The sequence below is a fragment of the Triturus cristatus genome, chromosome 3_1 (assembly GCF_964204655.1).
Source record: "Triturus cristatus chromosome 3_1, aTriCri1.1, whole genome shotgun sequence".
NCBI lineage: Eukaryota > Metazoa > Chordata > Amphibia > Caudata > Salamandridae > Triturus > Triturus cristatus.
Genome location: NC_140583.1, coordinates 691,657,031 through 691,677,167, shown reverse-complemented (window position 1 = coordinate 691,677,167; position 20,137 = coordinate 691,657,031). Strand labels below are relative to the sequence as shown.

Below are 20,137 nucleotides of genomic sequence, written 5' to 3'. Positions count from 1 at the left end.
CCTGTGAAGGACCCGGAAGCTCTACCGGATAACCATTGAGCTTCGCCTTTTGATTCGGCTGAGTCAAAGCGCAGTGGCGCTTTTGCTGGTTGGAGTCGTAACTCCCAGCCCGACCAGAGATACAGGGACTGCCAGCTGTAACGCACACCAGGAGGTGTTTGCCGCGTTACAGACTCGGAAGTCCACGGGATCGATCGAGCGGCTGCTCTCGGTTCAGTCTTCTTTGCTTGTGATTGGGGTATCGGTGACGCATCACCAGGAGGTGACTCCGCGTCCCGGTGCAGTCTGAGGAAGAGGTTGAGCGGCTGCTCCCTTCAGGTAGAGACCCCGGCTGGGTGTTTCCCTGACTCCTCGATTCTCCCCAACACTCTTCGTGCCCCTCACAGCCTACCGATTGGCATTGTCGGCCATTTCATTTCTGCCCTCTGTTGGCATACGCCGGGATCGGCGTATATGCAGAGGACGGTTAGGACAATCCGTGCTGTGGGCTGGTAACGTACTTAGCCTGGAGGATTCCAGTGACTATAACCTTTGTTTATTCCTTGTATTATTTTTGCCTTCATTAAATAACTAAACCTTCACAAGTGGTTGCGTTCTCATTATCGTGTCTGTTAAACGATCCTGAGACGTTCAGGGCGTTACACTATCGCATGCTACCACTGCGTTGTGAATACTTGGCTGACACCGCGTAATTTTCCCACATTGGGCTGCGATGTTGGAAGTTGCGTTAGGCTACTCTTGTGGTAGTTATCACACGTTCTTGTCAATATACCCCTTAGAATCTATGTGAAACAATTTAGGAACATTTGTAGGTGATTATAAATGAAGTTCAGGATTTATGACAATACGACCTTTGATCGTATTATTGTAAAATGTATGACAGACCTGATATGTAATCGCTGTCTCACTTTTCTGTTGAAAAGTTTGTGATATGTAATGATTGTTAAATCCTAAAAAGTACATAGAAGAATACACACGTATGCTGTTTGCACCCCCAACTCCCAATTACGTTCCGAAGTGTTGACGCTGTGCTAGCAACTCTCCTGCAGATGATAGTAACATTATTAATTTTCCAAGACTTTTCCATAAAGGGGACTGACAGTTACCATTTTCCACTTCTCCGCAACAAAGAGTCATATTTTTTAGAGTTTCTTAAGGAGCACATGCAAAAATGTGGAGAGGATTTACATAACGTTACTATTAATGTACATAATATGTAATTGGGCAAGGACAGGCTCCATATCTCATCTCTCATGCAAAAATGGAGACATCAGAATATTTCTAAAGTACGATTAGCCGACATGGTTATAGAACATGGATCAAGCTCCATTTTTAACAGTTCTCATGTAAAAGGAGCACAAGAGTTGATGTAGAAATATTTGTTTAATTTGAAATCACAGTTTTTGTATTAGATCATAGTGAAACTCCAAAGTATATTAGATTTTTTTGTAAAAGAATTTTGAGATCCCACATTTACTAATATTGCAAAGCTGGGTCGAGCAGCAGATTTCAACAGCTTTTGCAAAAACTGCTGTAAGGTGAATATTTAGAAATCAAACGCTCTCTAATGGTTCTAGCCAAATGCGTTGGCATATAGGATATATGTTCAGTTGAAATAATATTCTACTGATACTGACAAAGGGTTGTTTGGTAATTGGTATACTCCACCTTTGGGCTAGTGTCTGCGGAGGTTACACTGTTTTTTTATACAATGAAAACATATCTTCAGTTTTACCTCTCTTTACTAAAGCACATCGGGACTTATTTACAAGCCCATTGCGCCGCATGTGTGTCACTTTTTTTGATGCACCAGCGGCGCAGTGTGCCTGTCCAGGCATTACTCTGTGTGAAAGGAGTGTTCCATAGGTGTTGCTGTGGGTGTTCCCACACAACATCCATGGAACCTGACGCATTCCCAGATTTACAAGGTATCATAAACCTGAGGTTGCATCAGATTCCTAAACCTCCCAGGGGAGGTTTAAGGAAGGCGCTACAAGGAAAAATACCTTTATTTCTGCTTGTTTTTCCCTTTTTCTTTGTGTGCTGCATTCTACAGCACACTTAGGAAGAGGAAAACACCTCTCATGATTGTTTTTGTTCAGGAAGGTGTCCCTTTCTGCACAAAAACAATCACCCCTACAACGCAGATGCCCTTGCACCATGGCAAGTGGGTGCCTGGTTTGGCGCTGGGCGGCCCTTGTGCGCCAGCGCAGGGTAAAAGGAAAGGAATGTGCCATATCTTGTAGATGCTGCACATTTTTGCCCCTTTCCTTTGATGCAGGGCAGCACAATAGGAACGCTTGCTGCGCTCCTGTGCATCAAAATATTGTAAATGAGGCCCATCATTGTTCGCATTTCACCCTAGTAGCCTCTGCAGTTGTCACGCCCACCCAGAGAGGAAAAGAAGCAAAATGATCCGAGGCTCTCGCATCTCACTTGCCTTCATCGTATCTGCTTTCCCCGAAAAGCCACTACCAAACCCACACATGCTGATGACCACAAAGAGTTTATTCCTTGGTGATCTCCTCAAGGGAATCCTCAATTGCCCATAACATTCTACAAGGATGTTCTTCATAATCCTTCTTCTGATAGCAAAACAGATGGAATTAACAAGTATGTGTCCCTTTCAGAAACTAGTGAAGCTCACCTGTATCTCCTCAGCTCTAAGTTTTTATCCATAAAATACGAAAAGCACATGCTACAAACCATCCTAAGAATTCTTAATTTTGTAATGAATTCGCGTACTCTAGACCGGCGAATAAACAATTTAGCACTGTAACAAAAATGTGTGTTTTTCTGAAGAAATGACTACTCACTATGGCCATTCCCTTTCCACCATAAACACACTCTTTTGCAGGAGTTTTAATCACAGTAAAGCAGGCACAAAACAAATTGGGCGCATCTGCCAAGGACCTTCTCTTGTATGTGTCAATGCGCTCTGTGAAATATATTCCCGGTAGCATACATATATTGAACTTCTCTTTATTGAGAACATATAAATACATTTTCCTATCTCAAAGGGAAAATTAACCACTTACTTTCCTTTTTTTTCAACGTAGTTTTCGGTTGCATTAACCAATATTCTCGTTGTTTCACGATTTAACATTCCAGTGTTGTATTGTTTCCAGAAGCTCATCTTAACAAAAATAAATCATAAACACATTCAATCAATCAAATTTACTTTATTCGGTTTATGCAAAAGCATAAAAGTATACTAAAAGACATATTCTGTCTTTAAAAAAGATAAAAACCATGATTTACATATAAGACTATATACAAAGGTTTACAAACATATTTTGAATGAATTATAAAGAAAACTACAAAATAAGTTCAATTAATTCAGATTAAAAGTTTTAGACAGATTAGACTTGACTTGTTTTCCTTATAATTTTTACTGCTGCAGAAAGGAAACTAGCAACATTAAAGACTTCCCACACATTCGACAATAACTGCAGGTAAAGGAGAGCTGGCTTAACTTGCACGAAGCCCTTATTAACTAAAATTGGGAGAATGAAGCGCTTCATGATACCAGTAAGATATTCGCAGAAAAAAATAAAATGCATGGTATCCTGAACAGAGAAATCATCGCATGAGCAGACCCCAAGATCTTCCACCCTCTTCCAGCCTGGCGATTCACCTAAAAGAAAATTAAATTGATCTAATCTGAATCTGACCAGTAGAAATCGGTGATTGGGGTTTGTAACCATGTCTAGATATGGTTCCATGGTCAGGGTAGTCTTCCGCAATTGATGAGCCCTTACTGTCGGTTTTACCAGCTCCCTTTCTTCTCTAGCCATTGTAGCTAATCGCAAATATGAATCTTTGACCCACTTTATATCTCCCCTCAGCAGTTTTTCAGGAAAATTATATATTTCAGGTCTGCCAAGTTTTACTGACAAGTTATGAACATATTTAAGCCAGGGAATGCGACACCCATGCTCAAGGGCCAAACAATCTTTCAGGATTTCACGATTTAGCCCTAATTCAGGGTTTAACCAGGTAACAATCCATTTTAACAGCGGTGACATGGCAATTAAATCTTCAACAAAACCCGCTCTACATTCCTGATGAACAATGTAGCTAGCTGTTGATTGTGGGACAGATAAAATATTCCTAAAGAACTTATCTTCGATCACCTGGATGGCCGTCACATTCCTGCAACCCCACAGGTCAGCCCCATACATAACAAGGTAGACACATTTGGCTCTATGGATTTTTAAGAGGGCCTTCATTGGTCTAGCTACCAATTTGCGGGCAAAACCTAAAACAGCCGATGTAGCTCTAGTCAAGCCGTTTCTTTCAGCTATAATTTGGGTTCCCCAAGAGCCCTGATCATCAAATAAGACCCCTAAGTACGGGAAAGTAGATACCCTGGTTAATATGTTCCCTTCACAGTAAAAAGTTTTGACCCTTGTGGTCCTGCAGCCAATTGCCATTAAATGGGATTTAGAAAAATTTACAGAAAGGTCAAGGGATCTCATAAAGACCGCGAAAGAATTTAAAAGTAATTGTAATCCAACCGCGGTTCTGGCTAGAAGGGCAGCGTCGTCCGCATAACGAAGTGCCGGGATCAAGCGTTTCCCTGCACAAGGGATATCTTTACAGCCAGCACTTAAAATCAAATCCAGATTATTAATGTAAAGCGTAAAGAGTAGAGGCGCCAGGATGAACCCCTGCCTAACGCCATTGACAATATTTATTCCTTCGGTACAATTGCCCGTCTGATCGTACCTCACAGTGGCTGATAAATCCCTGTGTAGGTCTGCGAGAAAATGGACGATGTTTTTATCAGCTCCCAAATTTAGGAGCATAGTCCAGAGTTTGGACCTGTTCACTCGGTCAAAGGCCGATGACAGGTCCATAAACGCTAGGTAAAGAGCACCCTTCTTAGCAACTGTATATTTTCCAATCAATAAATGTAGATTTAAACATTGATCTAACGTGCCCATGCCCTTTCTAAAACCATACTGCAGGACTGAGAGTGTTTCCGTTTCCTCAAGCCATCCCGTGAGTTGACTTAACACCACCCTTCCAAGTACCTTCACTGAAGAATCAATAAGAGATATTGGGCGGCAGCAGCTGGGGTCCCCTCTCATGCCTTTCTTAAAGATAGGAATTATAACGGACTCTGACCATGTTTTGGGGAGACCCAATTGACAGGCATTAATGAAAACATTATACAATATTTTTGACCATGTCTTGATGTCAGATTTAAACAGGTCTGCCGGCACGACGTCCGATCCAGGGGCCTTATTACTCGTCATCTGCCTTATTGCCTCGGACACCTCTGACTCAGTGATCGACAAAGTATACTCTTCTATGTTAAGGTCAGAGTTAACACGAGAATCTTCCCCTTCATAGACTAGTTTAAAGTGGTTGTACCAAACCTGTTCCTGGATGCCACATTCAAGCTCGCTTTTACATAAACACATTCATCAATATTTGGCAATCTAACAAATGGAAAATATGAAAAATCTGTCAATGCAATTATTTAATGCTACATGTCAGAGCATTGCAAATGTATTTGTTTAATAATGCTCGGATTACTTACCGGTAATCTTCATTACACTGATTTTTTCTTTACTCTTCCCATTGCTGACTAATTGGGTAAATGTACCCATTTACTGAACTTTGCCTACACTTGCCAAGCTGTTTTCCCTTTTAATTAGTTGCAATAATGACGCTCCCATAAATCCCTTCGCTAGCCTGTCTCCTTTCTCTTCATGCCAAACCCCCTGAATGGAGGCTGATAATGGAGGAGGGTGAGGGACTTAGGTAATAGTGCAAGTAAAGAAGAATCGTTGTAATGAAGATTACCGGTGAGTAATCTGAACATTACCTCCTCTTGCTCCTAAACTCGCCCCATTCCTTACTACTTGAGGTACGCCCAAGCTAAAAACCTTTCATCAGTAAATTGAATCACATTTAACACTGCATCATTCTGAAGAAATGTATTCTTGCTCCTCCACCTCAGTGTTTTGTGCTTCATCTGTAATTTCTCTTCCCTAAAAACATAGAATAATAAGGAAACGACAGAAAAACATAATCACTATATACACAAGGAACAAAAGGATGAGGAAACGTCTTCCCTGTACTATTTTCCACCTGTTGAGAATTACTATATTTTGTGTGATATTCCTCCAGATTTTTTGCCATCTTTAGCTGAATCCGTTTTTTAAAAAATCCGCTACTGGCCGCACCATGTGGCTTGTCACCTAACAAGCTTTATAGGCACGGATGCCTACATGGGATTGGACACTACTTGTTAATGACATTTCAGAAGAACAAAGGGTGGAACTTTGACATTCAAACATCAGATATTCCTACATTACTGGGACTAGACACAGATCACATATGAACACTTGGCATTTTTAAAAGGTCAAAGAATGCTAACCTTGCTGTGGCTCTCCCTGGCTCTTCGGCTGATATTGTAAGTCAACACCACACTAATCCCTGAAAAAATCTCTGTTAGGGGATGAAACACGTTGGCTACAGGGAAGAAAAGGTTTTCAAAAAGAACAAGAAGATATGAATAAAGGAATCTTTTTAGAAAAACTGGAATGGAGTCTGTACACTATGCAGTGGCGTAACGAAACCTGAGGGGGCCCTCCTGCAAAGTACATGGAGGGGCCCCCCGACCTACTGCCAACCACTTTGCCTCACCACCACAAAATCTGGTATATTTTGAATTGAAACCTCCAACATTTAATGAAATGCCTCTATATTCGCATACTCAAAGTTCGAATAAAAAAGTAAGAAACACTCTTAACATATAAGCTACACCATTTGTAACATTATTGTCAAGAGCAGATTATTTAACTGAGACAGGAATCAGAGCAATGCCAAGGAGCGGTCTTATTGTTTGAGGAACTGCCTATCGCTGAAGAACAAAGAACAACTACATAGGGTCTGAATTAGAATTGACATTGATGAAAAATAACTTGAAACTTTGAAAGACAAACCAAAATCTGCAATTTAACAGACTTGACTGACAATATACATGAGTAGTACACAAGATATAAACCAGCTCCAAGAGAAATAAACTGGTGTGAATTATCTGCATGCCACACAATTGCTTCTGTCCGGGATTTTGTATGATATTAACCACTCTATAGTATTTAAAATGAACTGAGGATGCAATTTCAATATCTACCATCAGGGCTTTATTAGTAAGCAGGGCATAAACAGGCAGGCACACAAGGCTGAGGATTAAAACTGCTTGGATGTTTCAGAACATTGATGTAGATGTGTGTCTGTACCTATCATTTCTGTATTGTAAACAAAGCTAATTACATGATTTCAGGTGCACATATTATAGACAAGTGCAAACAACACTATAAATAACGCATCATGTAGGATAAAAACAAACCATACTAGCAAGTACCTAATGACAGAATCTATACTAACTGCAGCTGGTGAACTAAAGGAAAAAGTGCAAATACTTTCAAAGTGCATAATAAAAGATTCAGCAATCCAGCAATATTCAAAACACAAGCGTGTTTTGTAAAGCAATCCCCTTTCTTCTTGCATCAAGGTGAAAACACTTTCAAAGTGCGTGATAAAAACAAATCCAGCAGTATGCAGAAATGAAGCCAGGTTGGTCAAACAATTCCCCCTTTGGTTTGTGTATGATGGCGCAAATACTTCAAAGTGACTGGTCAAACAATAACAAGCACAACAGCATACAAAAGTCAAATCCAACCAGTTTAATCAGACTATGGCCCTATGGTTTGTGAATGAAGGCGCAAATATTTCACAATTAATTTTTAAACAATAACAAGTACAGCAGGCAGCAACATACAACAATCAAACCAGTTTAGTCAACCAATGCCCCTTTGGTTAGTGCATGAAGGTCCAGATATTTCAAAGTCACTGTTAACCCCTTCAATGCGCATGACGGAGCAGTTCCGTCATGCGCGTCGGTTGCGCTGTGCGCATGACGGAACCGCTCCGCCACGGCCCCGCCCGCTCAATAGAACCTTCAGCACGGCGCGGTAATCCGCGCCGCGCTGAAGGGGTTAAAACAATAATAAGTACAGCAGGCAGCAGCATATAAAAGTCCCTGTGCTGTACCCTTCCCAGGCACACACACATCTAGCACAGAGTCACTGCTCCTGCGCAGCACTGTACACATCTACCTGAAGTAGGCCAAGGGTGAGTTAAGCACGCAGCAGCTGAACTTTTAAAAAAGTGATTGATCCTGTAGGCCTTACTCCAGTGACAGGGTAAAAAGGACCTGTTCACTACTATTGATCACTACACAGTATGCTGCCACCCCCGCCCTTGTGCTGCTTAACACCTGGCGAAGGCTGCAGCCTTCCACCACTATAAGGATAGCACTTTGGGTGCCCCTCCTGGTCCAATAAGACCATATTCGGTGAGACAGACCTGTGTCATGGCGCACCCGCATGATCTGTGCTCAGCTATGAGAAAAAAATCAGCATTAGGGAAACAGACAACAGTACAGTAGAGCCATCAGGGCAGGGGTACACGTCTTTAGACATGCAGAGGACTTTTCCGATAGATAGATAGATAGATAGATAGATAGATAGATAGATAGATAGATAGATAGATAGATAGATAGATAGATAGATAGATAGATAGATAGATAGATAGATAGATAGATAGATAGATAGATAGATAGATAGATAGATAGATAGATAGATAGATAGATAGATAGATAGATAGATAGATAGATAGATGGATTAAAATATTTAGCAATATCTTTTGAAAGCTAAAGTGGTATTTCTCACTATGGTTATAAAAGCAGTACATGCAGCAGTCATGGGTCATCGGGTAGGCAGTTAAATCAATAAGGACATTGTTCCCTGTTGGCGGCGAAACAGAAAATGACGATCACCTGCTCAACAAAGGAGAAAAAGGTGGGAAGAGTGTAAAGATAGGGAGAGGGAAGAGGGGGGGGGGGGAAAGAAGAGGAGAGGGGAATAGAGGTGGGATGAAAAGAGGCAAAGAGAATATCCCCAGTCTCAAGGATCCACTCCTGAAGGGGAGGACTCTATGAAGCCTCTCGTGAGCCCTCACACACCCCGAAGGATGTCTTGCTTCATCATTGGGCTAGTTGTTGCTCCTCGTCGGGCCGGCGCTGCAATGCCCGACGGTCCCCCGAAGGGTCTCTCTATCGGAGGTCTTTTAAAGAGAAAAGCCGTAAGGTGAATGCGGGTGTGTGGGCAAAAAAAGCAGTGAGGTGGATCCGAGAGGTAAGTGGTAGGATGCGTGCAAAGTGTGTGAATTTAAAAATGCCTAGAGGTGTCCAAAAAGGTGGGTTTTTAATAGTATGGAGCCTCTGGCAGACTAAAAAGACCAAAAGGTCACGGGGTCACTAATCAGCTTAAGGTGCTGGTGTGACTACAATTAAAAAGGTCGACATGTTTCACGCCTTGGATGCCCAGGACGGGTCAGTGGCGTTTCTTCAGGACCGTAGACAAGTGAAAAATAGTGCACGGTGAAGACGGGAGTGCCAGAGATTGGAAGGGTAACTCACGTCTAAGAAAAAGGTTAAAAATTGGTACGGGACTGCGGGGTACAGTGACCTGGTCAGCAGAGACAAGAAGAACGTACCAAACTAGTGTAACCCTCGTGTTTCTGTACGGGGCTGCATAGGATCCGCCGAGGCTGCCAGCGCCCTATTTGGGTTGCGTCGGGGGCCGGCTCAGTCAGCACCTACCCACTGCCATCGGCTGCCTGGAGAGGCACTCAGGGTAAGCCAATTCAAGGTGTCACCAAAACTGGTGCAGAGAAAATGAACGGGTTTAAATGAAAGGAAACATTAAGCTTCCAATTACAGGTGGTCTGGATTGAGATGTCAGGATACTATCTAGCCAGAAAGAGCGATTCCAGATGGTATATCCAGACTTGAATCCTGCTGTTCTGAGTACTGGTCTCTAGAATGTGAATAAACATGTGAACTGGGAATTACCTGGTCCAAAACTGCATCTGGAGCCTCCCTATCTGCTTTGATTCACTATCAGCTATTAGGAGGTGATAAACGAGCGCAGGACAGTAGCGGCTCATGGAGGCGGTGCCGCGGGGCGGTGAGGCGGGGCAGGGGAGGGGCAGAGTGGAGGGTAGTACACTCTGGCTCACAGCCGACTGGCGTACTGTATCTAAATAAATACATAAAACGAATGTCATTGCGTGCGTTGACACGCCAAATGGTTTTCAGCGCGTGCTATGAAATTCGTTTTATATATTTATTTAGTTACATAACTCCGGTCGGCCGTGAACCGGAGTTTACTACCCCCCACCCTGCCCCTCCCCTCCCCTGCCCCGCAGCACTCCCTCCACGAGCCGCTACTGGTGCAGGACCAGGTCAGCCTTTGTAGGGTGGGTAGGGCTTCAGGGGGTATTAGAGGCAATGGGTTCTGATGACGTAGTAGGGCGCCAGAGAATGGGGTGTATTCATGGGACTGAATTCCAGAAGTAAGTCAAGAGTTTTCCTGGTTTATTAATGAAATTTGGAAGTAAGCCCGGAGTACTGCAAGTATAACTCATACCTACCCATAGCAAACCTTTTGTGAATTAGGTCATATGCAAATTGAGCTCCAGGAGCCAATTCACAAAAAATTTGCTGGGAGTAGGTGAGACTCACACATATATTACTCCTATCTTACTCATGAATTGTAGACATAAGGTAGACTATTTCTAACTTACTCCTGCCTTCCTCACTGAATTCTAGCGTAAGCCAGGAGTACCACAAAAAAGAAGTCATATCAAAAACCTTTGGAGATTGTGGCCTGTATCTTTCCCTCTGCAATATCATTACACATAGAAAAACTCTGCAAAAGGTAAACACACACATTTTTCATCCTGGCTAGCTTTGTTGAAAGTGAAAAAATATATTGCTATGCAGTAAAAATTATCACACTATGCAGAGACAAACTTTGTGGGATTGCAATGGGAAATTTTGCAAGCTTCGCAAAGGGAAAGAAGTGGACACTATGTAAATCTTTGCAAGTTAAAACAAGCATTTGCAATGCAATAGGTCTCGCAGTTACACGAGTTAAAGCTATTGGCATTGTAAATGACAATGCCAATAGGCATTGTTATTTGCAATGTCAATAGCTCAAACTCGCGTAAATGCGAGACCTAATGCATTGCAAATGCTTGTTCATCTTGCAGCAGATTTGTAAAGAGCAACTTATCACCTGGAGAAACTGAGCGATTTGCCTAGACTCACAGGATGTTAAGCTGTTTAGACTCAAAACAGGATCCCCAGCTCTCAAATCAGCAGCTCTGTCCCCTACGCCACATCCTTTCCACTCCTGAGATACTTGCCAGGAGCTCTTGTCTTCGTCCTGGTAGGTGATTGATAAAAACAGCTTATTAATTCATCATAGGCGAAACCGATGCATTACCAATGCTTGTTTAGATCTGCTTTGTCGTGCAGAATAAAGCTCATTGCCAAGCTAAATCGCATACTCTAGTTCAGTGATTAGTACTTTTTTTTTCTTTTAATTGCTGTTGATTTACTCTAAAAACAAGCAGGCCTGGAATTGAAAGAATTCCAACCGTTCAGAAATGGACCTCAACGAGGTGGCCATTTTTGAAGGGACTAAGCAATGCCATCACTATATATTCAAAGCAAGCGTTACTATGCCAATTAATTTTCTTTCCTCTATTATCCCAATAAAAGTATACTAATCTATGTTTTTATCTTTCTCTCACAAAGAATACACATTTTCATACGTTTACACTTACACACAGCGATACACATTCAGGTGTATTTTCTCAAACTGCATATTCATATTGATCTTTCTTGAACTTCGTACATAGATAGCACATTTGTCGATCTTTTTGAAAATAGGCAGTCTATCCACCCGCGCTGTTAATTGGAGAATGAACACGCTACGTTTCAATATGGCAGTCATTTCTCTCAATACAACACTACATCGCCTCGCTTGTGCTCTTTCATTCTAGTTCCGCTGTTTCTATGGCGCTTCCCGCATGGTTACCATGGAGACCCATCAACAAACTTTCTGCGGCACGAGAGTATCGGTGTGCACTGAGAGAGGGGAAACGGGAAAGTGACAGAGGAAAGCAAACCAGCCTAAGCTATGGTAAGATGTGTTTGTGGATGTAAGGTATACCGGTATGGACGCGACAGGCATCGAGGAAGTTCGTAGTTTCAAGCTCGGCTGTATTCGAGGTGGCAAGCAGCCTTCGAACAAAGCCGCTTACCAACCAAGAAAGATCGACGCTCCTCAGAGGTGGGGGCATTCTGCAAGCATGTCATTTGTTTACATACAATTTCCAAATAAGATAACAACGCAATTTAAAGGGCAATGTTTTTCGAATGAGAAACATGTGAAATGTTAGCGTTTCAAAATGTGTTGTGGTGTCGCGAAAAATAACGTCGCACTTCGTTAAATCATGTATGGGAATCTATCTACAAGGCAGCGGTGCAGCTGTGCTGTGACCCCCAACAGTCCTACCATTCACGGTGCCCCGACGAAACAGAGGGGCTTTTATATCTGCGAGGTAATGATCTGCGTAAGCAACATGTGCTATGCGTTTGCAGCTAATGTGTACAGTTAAATTGGTCATCAAAGTACTTGGACCCCCTTGACACGACCCCCAGCGAACTACCCCCATCCATCACTCGGCCACCAGTGACTGGCATTGTAGTAACTGATGACGTCCTCTACTGGCTAAACTCACTTCTGCCTTGATCCCCACTTACTTTGTCTGCAACGGCACATCCAGCAACGTATGCGAAAATATACCGAGACTGCTTGCGCCATGGCAAGTCACCCCTATCAAAAAAACTTTATATCTCAGTAACTAATCGTACATAGCAACCGACCTAATCAATTTCACTTGATTGAAGTCTATCCAAACAATCGACACAGCAGTGAATGATCACCTCCAAGCAATAGACCTCTGCAAATTACTCATGTAACGCAACTGGTGCTATGTAAAGCGCTCTGATACCCGATACTTTCGGGTGAAGTTCGCGCTCCGGAAAAAAAATAACAAGCTTTGGCAACGCGGCCGAAAGTGAAAGTGATCGCAATCGGGATTACGATCGCGTGCAACGGAGGGCGCGCGTGCACGTTCACATGCACTGTAGCTTTAGGCCGAGGCAGCACTTTGAAAAAGCCTCTTTACAAAATGTCTCGGCCAGATCAGCGCAAGCGCTGAATCAGGCGAGACCTAAACAGCACCCTTCTGCACTCTAACCCTTAAACCTGTTGTGCATCAAATGTCCTCTTTCCGCTGACACTATTACCCTACTCATTCCTTTTATGTATGTTTTGTAAAATCAATATTAACTCACTCAGAAATGAGACAAATCAATGACATGAGTGTCCCAAACGTACTTTCAATGCACATTCAGTAATTTAACTTAAATGAAGGGTCAGTACATACAAAAATAAAGTAACATGCAACTGAAAGCTACAACTGACCACAAAAAAACTAAACACTGCACAGTCAAGCATTCCCTAAAGAGTACACTCTCTCGATATTCAGAATTTGTATGCATCAATTCTTAAAGGACCTTTAGTACGCCTAATATAATCTAGCCTATTGGAAGACGTTTACATAATTTTCCAAGCAAAGGTTACCTGACCATTTCATGCTGTTCAGAGTGTGGCCAAAATGACCCGATGAATGGACGATTACCCAGACACTAAGGCAAACAACAGCACATAATAAACATCTGGGAATTTCCATAGCACTGTCCATCTTTGCCTTTGGCGACACCTAGATCAAGCCTGGATTAGAAGCCATCATTTCCCAAGGCAGTTGTAAGGTCTTAAAGGACAATCTTTGTGTGTAGGGTTAGTTAAAATTTCAAATAGTTTTTTAGTCAACATTTAAATAGGGGCTTGCTTTCAGTGTGTGCAAGGTGCCACGGGGAGCTGCATGCCGGACTAATATGATGCTTGCATTATAAATGAAACACTAATGAGCGTAGCTCTATATTCCGGCATTTTTTTAAAATACATATTGTGTCAAATTGTGTAATACAACAAAATTGTATCACTATATTATTATGCTGTGTAGAAATATATTCATTATCGTCTTTTATTTGTGGTGTTTTTTGTAAGTGCATTTTTTTAAAATATGCAATTCTATTCTGTCACAATTTTCAAAGTATACAATTTGTACGTTTACTTGTAAGGCAGTAATATGTGCATTAGCACCAAATTTGAATTTCTGACTATGTGGCCACGTGTAATGGAAACATTTTAATGACTAGAGAAAGTATTGCAGGCTGCTTCGGTAGTGTCCACGGGAGCAGGCGCAGATGACTGGTGCTGACGCACGCAGTTTACGCACATGACCCACCCTGCAGAGCAATGCATGATGGCACGCAGGCGGCACACTAAATGTGAACGTGCGGCACTGCGGCCGCTTGAGCCCTGCCTCTGTCTCTAATGCCGAGGGACTGTTTTAATAATGGCCTGCTGCCCGTGCACAGAGCCAGCCTTTGCGGTGCATGGGCATAGCTGCCAAGGTTTCAAATTGCTGTGTGACATTTTCATAATTTCACATGTAATTATGAGTGACATTTCAATAACTATGAGTGACACTTTCTGGCAAGCAAAATCAATTCACAGCCCAAGGTGATCAAGTCCGGGTGAAGTTTACCTTTTAGAGCCTTGCCAAGTGCCACACATCAAGCGTTAGCCTAACGCATTTGAAGGCAAGTCCCCGCATCACCGCATTAAATATAATCATTACACATTATAGTGCTTCCTCAGTGTCAAGCTGAAGTGATGCAGTGTAGGAATGGTCCCTATCAGAAATATGGTAGCCAGTAATGGGTATGTACATGGGGCCTCTCAGCTCCTTGAGTGTGAACAACATAATATAAGAGGGTCCAGTTGCATCAGAGAAAGATAGTCATTATGTTGTCTGGGGGTAGGGGGCTAAACATTTGCTCTCGCCTGACTTCCCTGTTGTGCAGGCCACAACAAAAACAAAGTCGGCCAGGATCCTGCACCATGCCCGCTTCGCTACCCACCGACAGTGGAGCAGGCGCCTTGCAAGAAAATCAGCAACACAGGCAGAGCAATAAGCAGCAGCCAGTTACAGAGCTACAAGATGTGGAGGTGCATTATAGGATGATGTCTAGGGTTAAAACAAACATGGGGTTAGCGACACTGTACATAATAGAGTATGGGCACGGCGTAGTGCAAGAATTTATTTACAGTTCATGCTTGGTTAGAGTTTGAATTTGGATTGGATTTCACTGAGGGTGATTAAAAATATATTTGCTACAGAAGACTTAGTTGTAGATAGTCCACCATGGTGGGTAAAGTAGGGGAAATTAACAAGTGTTTTTTAGAGTCTCATTGTGAAGGATTCTCAGAAAATATCCTTCTCAGTAACAGTCTCCTGGAATGACATGGATCCCTTACACAGTGCTCCTCCATCAGAAGACACACTGCCCAAAATGCCACCTGCCACATGTTTTTTCCTACTCAGTTAACTGTCCACTTAGAGTGCTTTGACTCTACTGTCCGCTGTGCTACCTCTATATAAAGACACAAAATGGACTAAACAGTAAATCCAGAAGTAAGGACAAAAACACACACACACACACTGCATTTAAACCTACACGAACAGCATCCACTCGTGTACATATCACTGATGGGGTACAGAAAAGCGTGGCATAGTTCATAGTACAATAGCTCAGTTGGTATTCAAGAGTCTTTTCACTGGTCTGCACTCTGCCATTCTCAATCTGTATCTCAGTAAATGTAATTTAATTTAAAAAAAGAAATATACAGTACTTTTCATCTGCTATAAACATTCTTGTAAAATGTAAGAAGGATGCCTTCTCTTGTAGAGCATTATTTTCAACATAATGGCAACTCCATTTAGTTTTTTTTTCTTCTTTCAAATATTTGTTTTGAAATGAGTATGCAGACATTATAGCGCTTTATACAATCCAGGTAGCGTGCTTACTATGTATGTTCTATTTCACGGATGAAAAACAAAAGTCAAAGCTGCCTATTTTAAATAAACAAAATGTGAGAATTAAGTAAATATAAAATACATAACAAGGAAGCAGGCAAAGAAAATAAATACAAAGAAACAATGCTAAACATGATGACCGATAGCTAATTATTTTTTTCTGGAAGACTATCCAGCCTGCTAAGGGGTACAGTAAACATTTCATCCACAATCATAAAAGAGCTGAAGTCCTTTACTTGTCCTGTCTCGGCTGTATGGGCAGCAGGTCATTATCATTATTAAAATGCTCCTCATCTTCGGAGACCCAGGCGAACCGTGCAGTGACACTGACTGCGAGTAAATTGGTCCCATAGTCAAGCCAGTCTGCATTGTGCTGAGGGTACCCCCTAGACTTCGTGGGCCCCCCCGCACTGCAGTGGCTGCGGGGGCCTGTGTTACGCCCCTGGCACTATGTAACTAATTTTGTGATGTTTACATATCAATTTCGACTTTATGCCCAAGTCGATCAAAACTAGTATTCAATTCAATTCAAAGTTTATTGTTTGATTACTAAAAACCATAACAAAATGTTAAAACCATATAGCTCATGTGTACACAGAACAGAGTTTAAAAAAGAACCCACGTTAAAAATGTCCAGATATTGAGATTGTTGCCTGTATAGTTCAAGGTTTTGGGTATCAAAACAGTCACAGCATAGCTTTAAAAGTCTAAAAGGGAGACGAGTGAACATGAAAATAAATTTTAAAGCTGAAAACAATGTTCTGGCAGAGGATTTGTTGTCATGTCGTTCCCCAGCGATTTAGCTGCTCTGCTGACAAATTTGGTGAACCAGGTATTTAACTTTGTGTTTTCTGGGTTCATAGCAGCTAATATGGCCTGACGACAAGTGCGGGGACCTAGTTTGTTCCACTCCTCCCGCAATAAAAGCATTCTGTCATTGAGAAAGGCGGGGCATGTGCAGACTATGTGCTCGATGCTTTCGGAGTGGTAGCCGCACTCCATGCATTTGATACCGACACAGGGGCGCTGCCATTGTGGCAGATGCTTTAAAAAGGTCATTCCCCCAACCTTAGGGCCATAAACTTAAGCTTCCAGAAAAAGGAAAATGTGCTTGAAAAGTACGATGACTCAACCCCCGGTTTGAGATCAGAGATAACATCCCAGGCATGTTTCCTTCTAGATAGTTTTGCCCTGTAGGAATGAAAAGACCAGAGCCTGAAGCTTCGCTTGATTACGATCTTTAATGACTGTTGCGATGGGTTTGTACCCCAGTATTCCGTGACTCTGAGTAGCTGTAGGGAGTGGGCCAGGGGATGCCGATGTTTTTGACTAGATGTGCTAGTCGATATTTGATTCCAAAGCTTGACCTCCAGACTGCCTTCCAAGAAGTTACGCAGTCTGTTACAGAGCTTAATAAATGCTCCTGCCTCGACGCCATTATGATCTAGTAGGCCGAGTTCTAATCTAACTTGTGCTGGGGATGAGGAATATGGCAGGCGCCATGCTCGTTTAAAGATTCTGGTGGTCAATTTGTTTAATAAGATGCTTGTTGCGCCCATCATAATCTCCTGTCCATATGATAGGGAGATGGTGATCTTAGCCTTCATCACCTTCACCAGTGGGGTTAGGTTTGGCCCAAGTAGCTGCTTTGAGAGTTTTGCAGAGGTGACCTCTAGCGATAGTGCTTTGACCTTGACAGCGTTTTTTGCGTGGTGAAGGAGCCTCTGGAGTCAAGGAAAATTCCCAGGTATTTATAGTGACGCAAGGTGTCAATGCTTTTGCTGTTAAAGAAACACCCTTCTTTCTGCTGCTTCCGTTTGCCAAAATTAATTATTTTTGTTATTGACAAGTTCAGTTCAAGGGCGTTGTTTATTGTGTAGGGGAGTAGTTTGTCGAGTAGCCTCTGCAGGCCTACCTTTGTATGGCTAAGTAACACAAGGTCATCAGCATATAAAAGGTTGCTGATGCGGGTTCCATCTAGTTGAGGCAGGTGGGAATTAACCTAGCCAAGTGTAGAGGAAAGGTCAGAAATGAACATGTTAAAAAGAAGGGGAGCCAACACGTATCCTTGTTTAACACGGCTTGCTGTTTGGACCTTTTTTGAGACATGAGAGCCCTCTCCCAAGTTTATTCTGATCCAAGTTCGTGAATGGAGTTGGATTATGGCTTTTAGGAGAGCCAGCTCTCTAATTTTTGCCAAAGTCAGCAGCTTGGCACCCGGTCAAAAGCCACTTTGAAGTCGATGAAGCAGCAGTAAAGTTGGATAAGGCAGACCGCTGCCTTCTCCGTCAAAACGGATAGAGTCAGTGGGTTGCTGGTTGGGACTGAGTTGGCCACGAAGCAGGTCTGTTAAAGGAGAGGCGTTGTGTTGATTCAGCCCAGGCTGACAGCTCTTCCAGTAGAATGCTGGCATAGTATTTGGATTCAATGTCAAGGAGGGCTATCATTCTATAGTTTTTCGGGTCATTTCTTTTGCCGCTTTTCTACATGAGGTGGATGATAGCACCTTTCCAGGAATCCGGGATGTTATGGTTGAGACTGCAATGTAAAAAAAGGGGTGTGAGGTGGCCTGACCACAACGTTGCATCTGACTTGAACAAGGCCTGAGGAAGTCCCTTGGGGACAGGAGCTCCGTCTGACCTGTCTTTCCTCATTAACCGGGTGATGGTGTTTCTTAACACGCCTGGTGTCGTCAGCGTCTCTAATGTTGGATCATTTTGTGCCTCCATTCTCTTGATTATGGATTCACCTGGAGCGTCTTCGACTGGGACGATGGACCCGGTGTTGCCTGAGCAACAGGCATCAGTGTGTGCTGACCCAAATTTAGAATGGGGGCTGGGGTGGTCAATACAGCTTGGATGTTCACTGAAGTGATTGGATAGATATTGGGTCCAATCGTCGGCACTTATATTTGTGCTGATGTGACCTCTACCTCCTAGTGGGCCTCTATTCACAAGAGACCAGAATAACTTTGTGTTGGACTTCTTGCTCTCGTGGACTAACTTCAACCAGAACTGGTCTGACGCTGATTGTTTGTTTCTGTGTGCATAAGACTTGAAAGCTTTTTGAGTTTGCTAATAGAGATTGAATACGGATGCATTTCCCGGGCTTTTTCTGGCCCGGCGTAGGGCCGAATTTCTTTGGGAGTTTAGCTGTTTTGTTGCCTGTGGGATGCGAGGTTGAGGTGTATCTTGCCAGGTGTGAGATTTGGACGGGAATTCATTAATTAATCTGTTTACAAGAGCCTCCCAGCCGTCGATGATGGGTACATCTTTTACACTTAGTAAGCGTAGAAAAGCCTTACAATTCTCCATAATAGTGGAGAAGGCGCTGGACGTCAATTTCATTCTTCTTAGGTTCTCTGTATGACAGTCTGATAGCGTGTGAGCAATTACCTGGTGGTGGGAAATGTTGGGTGATAAGGTTATTATTCGGGACAATGGTCACTCTCCCCGTGTACTGCGATGTAATGGCACTCGATTAAGGAGAGAATTTCATATCTAATTGATTGAATGGTGGGTACTGATCATCATTTTGTAATTTACTTTATGGAGCATTGCTCCTGTGTGGATGATTAGGAGGCTGATCTTCTAGATCAATGCACCACCCTAGTCTCAACCAAGAATCTTACTAAAAGTGATAGCTGCAATTTGATTGCTTCAGCCTCACATTTTGCCACTGATAACCAGTGGTAAAGTACTTGTGCTTCCGCTTTTAAACATGGCAAAATTGTCATACCCATAATTAGCACATTTAATTTACCTATAAGACCCTAGCATATGGTACTTAATGTACCTGTGGCCTATAAACTAATATGCTACAAGTGAGCTGCAGTAATTATTGTTCCACCCACATTGGACCTTTAAGACATGTCTCTAGTCTTGCCCTTGCAGCCAGTGTGTGCAGTTTTAAACTGCTATTTCGACTTGGCAAAAGAAACCTTTTGGCAGGCCTAAACCTTATTTTGTGATTCTTGTAATTCATCCCCAAGATAGAAACTAAATGCTCATAGGGCAGGGTGCATGGTATTTAAAAGGTAGGACCTGTATATTTAAAAGTTTATGTGTCCTGGCAGTGAAAAACCTCCAAAGATACTTTTCACTGTGTCAAGACTGGCTCTCCCATAGAAAAACAGTGGGTTACATTATAACAATGTGTAATGCTTACCTTACTTTGGAAACAGCTAGAA

At 42.5% G+C, this 20,137-nt stretch overlaps 1 protein-coding gene across 1 annotated transcript in view; it reads right to left on the bottom strand.

Annotated features, from left to right (window-relative positions):
* The window catches only part of LOC146860809 (sperm-specific sodium:proton exchanger-like), a 5,538,638-nt gene that overhangs the window by 2,714,800 nt on the left and 2,803,701 nt on the right, over positions 1-20,137 (bottom strand). The window contains exon 13 of the mRNA XM_085646172.1: positions 3,039-3,136. Coding sequence (XP_085502298.1) covers positions 3,039-3,136 — 98 coding nt within the window. The remainder of the gene's footprint in view (positions 1-3,038; positions 3,137-20,137) is intronic.